This window comes from Aythya marila (assembly GCF_965140915.1).
Source record: "Aythya marila genome assembly, chromosome: 3".
NCBI classification, from domain to species: domain Eukaryota; kingdom Metazoa; phylum Chordata; class Aves; order Anseriformes; family Anatidae; genus Aythya; species Aythya marila.
Window position 1 is genome coordinate 16,731,066 of NC_139044.1, and position 9,931 is coordinate 16,740,996.

A 9,931-nucleotide genomic window follows, 5' to 3' on the forward strand; every position below is an offset into this window, starting at 1 on the left:
TGCCTTCATGGAATCAATTTGCCTCAGACTTGCAGAACTGGAAAGTGCACCTGTTGCTAATTGTAAAACTTCAAATTAAACCTAAAATGCAATCAAAAAGGAGAAGCAGCTGGCTACTGGTATTTCCTCAGACTGTTGGGAGCAGTTTGTGTTTTCAGATGTAATGCCATCATATTGCTTCCTTCTGGATAAGTTGTGTTTTAGAGGTTTGGGTAAAGCTGCTTCCTCCCTCCAGAGCCTCTGACCTTGCTTGTGCTTCCTCCTGCCCAAATGTTTCTGCTGTCAGTCCCTCTGCAGCCCCTGGCCCACGATGTAGAGCTCAGGGTGGGAAGTGGATCTGTTGGACTCCTTGATATCAGGGGCACAAGGGCTGCTCCAACAGTCGCCTGCTTTTCCAGGGCTCTCCTCCGCACTGCAGAAGGGAAGATAGTGAAGTTAAGAAGCTTATGAATGGTGACTTTTTAAAACAATGATGATTAGACCACATTAACCCATGAAGCACAAATCCTACAAAGTACTAGGTAACTCAGTATCTCCTGCGTAAATGGTCTTTATATACACCATCAAGATGTTTTTCTCCATGTTCCCTCTTCTGTGATGCCAGATACTCTGTACTCTCCCTTCGCAAATCTCTCTGGGGAAGGAAATATTTAAAATGTTTAATGGGGGATCAGTACAAATCTGAGTTCACTTGTGGATGGGGACAGATTTGAGTGAAAAGTCTTGTTCCAAATCCAGACTCTGCTGGAGTAAAGGTCTTAACTCTGTTATGCATCCACTTAGTATTTTTACAGTGACATTTGAGTATGCCAACATGACAATAGGATATGTGTTCTGGTGGTATAAATCTGCCACATTGCAGACAGGAGAACTGATACACAGAAACCATGCTAAACTGAATTATCTTTTGATTATAGACAAGCTGTTGAGTTCCTGTTCTGGTAACTAGGACTTCCATGATTTGTGCTGCTGGATGAAGATATTTGTGATATGTGACTAGTCACGAAACTCTAATCCAGATTCAAATGCCCCCTGAGCATAGGAGGTCTCACTTTGACTACTTGCTTTGGGCTGATTCAATTAACCAAATCCCTTGCCTTCTTGAACAATATCTTAATGGCAATAGCATTTAATCTTTTATCTCTGCTCTACCTCTTGGAAGATTAGCAGCCTCAATGAAATATTATTTTCAGTTAAACTGCATACACAGAAATCCTATTACAGATTCACAGGGTTGCTATAAGCAGAATAATTTCTCATGCTATGCCCTGATAATATGCTAGTAGCTGTTGACTGCTGTCAAACGACCAAGCTTAGAAAACAGCAAAATTAGTTCAGTAACTAACAAACATAGGCTGTCCAAGTGATTTGTTCAATTAGTTGTTGAACTTAGAAACGGAAACCTTAAATTGAAACTCTTGTCCAAATACAAAAGCTGTAGCTCCAGCTCTAGCTAAGGCCAGTGATGTTTTAAGTCCTGATAGTCCACACAGCATAGGATGGGCAGCAGATGTACTTGGGAAAGGAGCACTTCTTGCCTTCTAGGGGAGCAGTGAGCATGCAGGTGATGCAAATTTGCACATAACAATGGCATTTAATGCCTGGCAATGCTAGCTACCAAAATGAGATGGAAGTTGCTTGTTCTTTTGGTGTTGCTGCTAAAATGGGGTGGGGGAAAGGGAATTCTGCTGCCTGATGACTTACTGGAACATGTTACTTTTACAAGCTCCTGGAAGATTGTATTTAGTAATCTGTTCTCAGAAAATGGATGGTTTAATTGGGCATTGAAAAAATGGAGGCATATATCCCAGAGTTTGCAGAAGCATGGGAGAAAGTAGCTAACTCATTATCAAACTCTTTTACTATGAAGTCTGACGTTATTGCAGGTTTGCCTATGTCTTCCTCCCCCTACTCCCCCCAACTAGCACTTGAAGCTGCTAATAACACACACACAAATAACAGACACGGAGGCTTAAACTTGGAGAGGAGAGGAAGAACAAGAAAAGGAATGAAGGAAAAGAGACTAACGGGTGGGAATAGCTTGCGAATTTGAGACCAGATGTAAATACTGCCAGAATGAGGAGTTTTAGGAATATAACATCTAGGGAGATACTTTGAAATTTTCCTGTTAGCTGAATGAATTGCAAAGCAGAGGAAGCCTTGCATGATTAATAAACCATCCAATAAACTCAGAGTATGGTGCACTAGACTCGAAATTAGCATCTGAAAGCTGACATGACAAGCTCCAAGTTTGAAGCTATAATGTCCATAGAGATCCATGCCATTATCTGTCCATCATTCTTGCCAGCTGATCTGAAATATTTTAACACAGCTTTGTATTGAATAGTTGACAGGCTTAGAGGCTGATGTTGGGAAAGACACCCTGGCCTATCTTTTCATGGTTATTTGAATATATTTATAACCTGAAGGCTATTTCATATCTTTTAAGAATTGAAAGTGGATGTCCTTAGCCCCCATACAAACAAAGGAAGTTCGGTAGCATGAAACCAACACTGAATTTTCTCTAGATGAATTCTAAAGCTTGAGCAAACTGTGGGAAGTTAACTGAAATCTGGGGCAAGATGATGTTATCTTTCTCCAGCCATCTGTTCTGTGCAGGAACAGGGCACTTTTATGGGGTATTTCTTAACAGCAATAAATTCCCATTACTAGTTTAGAAAGCCGACACAGTGCAATACATCTGCTTCTTGACGTAAAGTAGAAAGTTTCTTACCTTGCTTGGTTAAGAGCGGGTTCGCTGCTAGCTGTTACGGGAGCTGGAAGATAAAACCGAACCCCAGGTCTGCGGTCAGAGAAACTTCTCCTCACAAACGGCTGAGGGTTGGCAGCGCTCAGAGACAGCTTTCTGGTTCGGTCTGCAGGCTGCTGGAGTAGCAGACTGCTCTTTTGGGAAGGTGGTGAAGCTTCAGTCTGTTTGGTGACTTCCACTGTGGGTTTGCTGGGTGCTGGTGGAGGTCTTGCTTCAAATAAGGAAGAAGTGGCTGGGCAAAATATTGAACGTACATTGCTGCCCTTCTTGGAGGAGGCAGGCTGGTACTCATCCCCAGCATCCAGACCAGCTTTTGATCCCTTGTAGGAGCGGGATGGAGAGGTTGGTGGGGATGGGGCAGTGAGGAACGGAGTGGGGCTTGCTTCTCGGCGGTAGACTGGGGAGCCTGGCAGCCGGTGTGGTGTTGGTGAGCTTTGCTTGTGCTCCGCAGGAGGGCTGAGCAGTTTCCGCTGGGCTGGTGGAGAAGACAGCTTCTTCTGTAGGGGTGGGCTGGGCCCCCGGGGTGGGCTGGGTGCCCTGGGGCTGGCAGGGGGACTGGGTTTCCTCTGCATGGTGGGTGAGCTCAGCTGCTGGCTGTTAAAAGCCTGCAGAGCACGTCTGTTGTGTACCGGGGGGCTGAAAAGCTGCTTCTCAGTTGGTGGAGAAGAAGGGGGAGTTCTTGCTGGGGAGACCCTCCTGTTGAATGATGAGCCTTTTTCATTTCTCCTCAATGAGTCGGGAGAACCATGCTTCTGATATGGCACTGAAATAGCAGGTGAATCGGGCTCTTTGCTCTCTGAGCTATTGTCATGTGGTTTTGAAACTCCACTGGGATTTTGAAGAGGAATAATTTTATGTGTTTGCTTGTACAAATCTGCAGCTTCTTTTCTCTGGGTTGCTAATATCTCCTCCTGGCTAGGGATGTGCGTGTTGGTAGGGTTCAGCTCCAGAGAGTATATTTGCAGTTTCTCATCCTTGGGTCCACTACTCCTTGGAACTTTGTTAGCAACTGCGCTGGGGCTGATGCTTTTACTTGGTAATAAGTCAATGGACTGGAGGGAGGCTTTCATTTTTGGGGAAACTTGTGCTCTCTTAGTAGCATGAGATTCTGTTTTGGCAGGCTTTTTGGCATCTTCCGAAGAGTTTTCTCCTATTCTTGCTGTTTCTTCAGGCTCAGAGAATTCAAAAGAAGTGTCCATTAGCATTTCAGGGGGCGGTGGTGGCAGGTTGTCAGTGTCTACCTCAGGTTCTTCCTTTGTGTCCTTGCTTAATTCTGCAGCTGGTATAGGAGGAAAGGCATTTGGAAAGTTAGAACAAGCTCCACTGGTGTTTGAAAGGCTTGTGTCTTCTACTGGTGAAATACGATGCTTAATATTTAAAGGCACCAACCCTCTCTGAAATGGAATGGTGGGTGGGATGACTGGAAGTCCAAATTTTCTGATGCACTTAATTGGCCCTAAAGGTCTTAAAGGTGTGGCTTTTTCAAGATCGTCGGTTGGACTGAATGTTTCAATGAGCTTTTTGACAGATTGGCGGGGGGCACAACTGCTGCCACTGAGTATTTGTGCTCCAGAAGTCTTGTCGTCTTTGCTCCCTGATGTCTCCTGGGCTGGCACAGTATCTCTGACAGGCTTCTTGCATTTCTTTTCATCCAGCTGACTGGTAGGATTTTGATCAACCATGTACAAAGGGACTTTATCCTGATTAGGCAGGATGCTGAAATTTTTTGAGAGGCATGCCTTAAGTTTGCTAGAGGACCTAGATGTGATTTGCTTGTCCTGCAAGTAACGTGTTGATCTAGGTTTCCGAGGCTCTTGGTTGTTATCTGTATCCACCTTTCCATAAAACATTTCTAGCCTTTTGTTGAGCTCCTTTTGAGTTCTCTGAAGCTCTAGGAGGGTTGGGTCCTCTGCCTGGCTTCTGAGGGACTCCTCTGATCTGGACCGTCGTTGTTTCCCAGAGGCCTTCTGCCTTCCCATAGCTGTACTGGGCCTTGCTGTTAGGACTGCTGTTCCGCTCTCATCCTCCACCCATTCTTTACGCCCAGATTTAGCTGGTACAAACTTGATTTTTTCACTGATGGCATCTTTCATCTTCAGAATGATTTCCTCTGTCTCCACATTCTCTGTCCTTTTGGTGGACGACAGTCTTTGTGTGTTATCAGTCACTGCAGGTGAAGACTGGGGCCTCTTTGGCAGGGCATCCTTACCCATTTCCGATAAACTTGTATTGTCATCGTCCTCCCCCAGGGTGCTCTCTTCATCATCATCTGAAGGAAAATCTGTTGATTCAAAATGTTCACCTTCCTGAGTAGAATCAGACTGGAAGGAGTTACTGGAGTGCCTTTTGCTCAGGCTTGCATATTTTGCAGCAGTGGAAGTACACCCTGGTACTCCACCCTGACAAGAAGTTTCTTCTCTGCTCCGTACAGATGAATAAAATGTATCTTTAAAATGCCATTCAAGTGCACAGCCATGGGATGTGGCTGTGCCTGGTGACATTGTCCCACTATGCATGTGCTCCATTGTTCTGGTGTGGTTTTGGGACAGAAGGCCACGGGCACAGGACTCACAGCTTGCTTGTGCTCCAAGATGGCTGAAAGGACTGAAGTCTTTGAGGGACTCACTGTCCACACCAATGCCACTATCCTCAGAACAGAGAGTCCTGTCATCACCGTGGGACTGCGAGCTTCCCATGGTTGAGGCTTCAAGCAGCCTTACCGCCCGAAAGAGGCGCTCATCATAGCTTTGCTTTGCTTTCAGTTTTCCTTCCAAGTTGCTTGCAGCAGACTGCAGGTAGCTGCAGGTTTCCTGCAGGGCGTCGGAGGTGACAGAGGCCAGCGTTCCACTCACTAACTGCATTTTATTGATTGTGTACTGAAGTAGTTGTTGCAGAAGATCAGGGTGCTCCTTCAAATCATCTTTTCCTGATGGCCATGCCAAATATCTACCCACGTCTTTGAGAAGATTTTCCCCATCATTAGCAATTTCTTCCAAGAGCTGGTTGATTTCATCAAAGCGAAGCATGAGGAAGCTTACCATCTGTTGTAGGAAGAGCTGAGTTTGGGCAGCCTGGTTGGCCATATGAAGTATAGCTTCATACTTGGAGAGGTTTGGATTTAAGTAGGCATATGCATTCTGATGAGCCTTAACAAGCAGTTCTGGGAAATCTACCTTTTTCTCTATCTCGCATGGGGACAAAATTGACTTTTTTTTAATTTTGCTAGGCCGACCTTGCTTAGCTAATTTATGATTTTTTGGCTTCCTTCCTTTCTTTAGGATTTGCTTTGCATTACTTTCATTCTTGTCATCACAAATGGAAGCTGATGCTTCTGATTCACAAGAGCTTTGCTTTCTGATCTGTACAGCCTCAATGATGTGTTTTTGAGACTCATTCAATTTGGACATAACTTCAGCCCCTGTGGCTTTCCTCTCAATTACGTTGTCTTCCCTGGAAATGTGAGGATCTGAATGCGATTTGGAGGAAAACTGCAAATAATCACTTTTGTCCTGCTCAGACAGTTTCTCCTCAGTTTCGCTCAGGGAGCTGTTCCTCTGAATTTTGTATTGGTGGAATTCATCAATATTGTAGCAAGATGAACCTTTAACTAGCAGTGGGATTCCTTTATCTGCTGGATCAATACGCAAAACACCTTTGGGTTTATTCAAAGCCTTAAAACCATTTCTTGCAAGAGTATTAACGATCTCGCTGTGAGATGGTGTGCAGCCCATCCTTTCTCTGTCTTTGACTGTATTTCTGATTAAAAATCCAGAAGAACTAGGGAAAATAAAACAAAGAGTTAAACTCACTGTCTCATCCTGAACTGCAGACTGTCCTTTTCCTCACAAGTTTTCCATCACAATCCCAGTTTTGTTGTCTGTCTTTGTTGTTTGCCTTGAAATTTCATGTGCTTACTGCCCAGGATCTGGTCTTGAAGCTGTGCTGTTCCATTGTATGTTTCTGCTCAGGTTTTCTTCTTTGATTCAAAAAAGGAGTGTGAAAGCTCTGCTGGATTTAGAGCTAATGGATTAAGAGGACTTGAATGCCTCACTTCTGTATTGACAGATGTCCACTACAAATAAGACTTTAAGCTCATTAGGGTAAGCAGGCACCAGCCAGTCAGCACCCATGTTGAAGATTTTTTTCCGTGCTATATTGGGAGGCAAGAGGACTTGGTACCTGCCCCTCCTTTTTTCCCTTGTTGCAAAACCATAACATGTAATTGAATGTAGAGATCTAAAGAGAGAGACTATATTTTGAAGCCTTTTTGAAGGGGAGCTACTTGAACAGGTGTGCAAATACCACTCAATACTGCTTAACCAAGGAAAAGGTGATCTTGATGGAGTATGTACCAGCTGGAGAATGTAAGACGTGGAATCAAATGGGTTAGAGATACTTGTTGTGCTTCTGCCTTGATGGTCTTCAATATTTTCCCCCTACTTTCAAGTGACAAGCTGTTTACTTCTAAGTCCTTCTAAGATTTCCAAAGATTATTTTGTTTTTTTTTTCTCGGTCATGTGATAATTATTGGAAGGTATTTTTCTCTTCAGATAACTTCCCAACTTGAAAGCTGAACTTTCAAGAATAAGTTTTGCATATGTGGTTAAGATGGCGTCTACATCTAGTGCATCTAAACTGTAGAATTTCAGTATTAAAAAAACAAAAAACCTACTCTTGTTGTCATTGTAAATGCTGTTAGTTGAACTTTCCACACTGCTCAGCGTTCAGTTCACCTGTCTTAATTTGGGAAAGAAGTCAAATCACAGGCTGAATGGACGACTTTAGACTTTCAAAAATATGGGTTAGGGCCACAAAAAATCATCCGGTTTCCTATAAGATAACAAATCTCTAACTCATCTCTAATAAAGGATTTTCCTTCCTCTGAGTTTCTTGGGATAAAGTGTTAACATGTTCTTTGCAGTCAGAAAAGTGACTTGCTTGCCTTTATTTCATTGTCATCTGCCAGGGCATAGTTCTCTTGATGGCAAGACTTCAAGTGTTAAAACTCTAAGAAAAAAAGTTTTAAAAAAGAATAAATATAGACTCACCTATAAAACAAAACAAAACAAAACAAAAAAGTTCTTCAAACCACTTCTACAGCCATGAAAGAATTATTCCTTTCATTACTTTTGTTACCATTATCACTTGCTGTTTCTCTTACTTGGGAAAACAAACCCCAGAATAATCCCAGTCTGAAAGAGAAATTAAAGAACTCAAAGCAGGAAATGGAATGTTGTGATGAAGCAGAAGATATTTATATTTTCCAAGTATTTATTTATGAAGTGCAGTGTGTGGATGAGGATGACGATAGCAAATGCCACCAAGTTCCCTCTTCTTTAGTCAGATTGGATGGGTTCATCTTTTATTTTCCAGATGTAGCTTTTCTACTGAAGGTATCTGTTTCTCAGTGTCAGAAAAGGTTACAGAAAACAGTGGCTATCTTAACACTGGAAAGAAGCCTACTGCTTTTCTCTAGCAATGTGATTTCTGCGTGATTGCAGGTATCTCATCCAATTCCCCAAAATCTTTTTATGCTGCCAAGCCTATAAAATGCTTTCAGACTTATGAATGAGCTGCTTACATGATTCATTTGTTGGTGCTGGACTGTAGTAGCAGAATGTCTTCATGGCAAGTCATTATTTTCCATAGCCTTGCTGTTTTCATTTGTTCTGCTCAACATGAGTAGCAAACTTACCTTGATTTACAAGGGAGAAGGCATGCCAGTGACTCCCAATAAAATTTTTAAAACCCTACCTGCTTTCTCTACAGTATTTTTTCTGGAACACATAAATTGTATTTAATGCATGTGATGTCACAGTCATTGTCCTCTAAGCTTTTCTGGAAAGCATCAGGTAATTACTTCTTGACTCTGCTTCTTGCAAGTCATGCAGCTCATGCTCCAGCTGCTTCTGCATCCCAGCATGATGTGGCTTGTACACAGTAGTCCCAGATCTCCACAGCATTTTAGGCACATATTCCCTTTTAGGCACATATCTAATGTGTTCAGAGGGAAGAAACACGGCAGGTGTAGGCAGCTGCTTTATCCTAGTGATCCTAAAGGTCAGAATGTTGTAGCCCTCCACAGTAAGTCAAGGAAAACACAATAGATCAATCAAGTAGCTTTAGTGTATCTCTTCCAGTGAGTTGAGAGACCTCTTTACATATCTTGCTGAGTATTTGTTGTATAAAGTACTCTAATGACTTTTATTTGAAAAGCAATTCCAACACTTCCATCATCTCTGCTGGGGATTAGCCTCATGTGGATTGCTGTTTTTGGAAAGGTCTTTTTCTTCACTTTTTCATTTGATTTTAGTGTCATGCCACCCCCTTTTTTTTTTTTTTTCTCTCTCTCTCCCTAGTTATTTTCAGGCCATGTATTAACATCTGCTGGCAATATATACATGGGTCAAAAAACATAAGACACTGTTTTTTGATTCTTATGTATTTATTATTTCACAATTAATATTAACATTAGTAAATATTAACTTATGTTCAGTTCATTATTATTTATTCTTGAATAGAGATCCTGGGTCAAGAAAAAATGTTTTAACACGGCATATGTTATCCTAACTTCAACTGTAGTTTGCATGTATATGGAATATAAAAAATTGACACAACATAAATTAGTTTAGCTTCTGTGAGAGAAGAAACCTTGCACCTATTTCCAAGCACTTATGAAACTGCACTTTTGTCATTAATATTCTTGCTACTAAATAGTTATATATTGCTTCAAAAGTTTGAGGCACTTCAAAAAAAAGTATACTTTGCCTCAAGGATAATGCACAAGAAAATGCTCTTTGCCTCATGGTCATGTAAGAAGAGATGGTAATACTGATAAGTAAGTCATGTAAAAACAGTGGTAGAAGAGAATATTGATAGGAGAATGACAAGCAAATATTTTGAGAGTAAGGGAATGAGATGGATTGTCATATGTTGTTTATGAAATCATATTTTGTTTTACAATGCTACTGTTTACAGAACTCTTATCAAAAGGAAAACATTTGTCATGTTTGAGCCTACGTTGTTATCTGTGAACTTGCTGAGTTGAACAATTTTACAAGTGTCCCAGATGAATACAAAACTGTGTTTGAGGAACAGAGCCTAGAGAAGAAGCAAAAAAATGTATAAAAGGCTTTTGTTCTTCCTTTCATATATTTTCTT

At 41.8% G+C, this 9,931-nt stretch overlaps 1 protein-coding gene across 1 annotated transcript; it reads right to left on the reverse strand.

The window, feature by feature from the left end:
* Positions 1–282: 282 nt before the first annotated feature.
* PCARE (photoreceptor cilium actin regulator) lies at positions 283–6,501 on the reverse strand (the record flags this gene model as incomplete). The annotated part of the gene is made up of 2 exons (XM_082755477.1): positions 283–412; positions 2,735–6,501. 2 exons carry the CDS (start codon positions 6,499–6,501, stop codon positions 283–285), a joined length of 3,897 nt encoding a protein of 1,298 aa, XP_082611603.1.
* Positions 6,502–9,931: the final 3,430 nt, after the last annotated feature.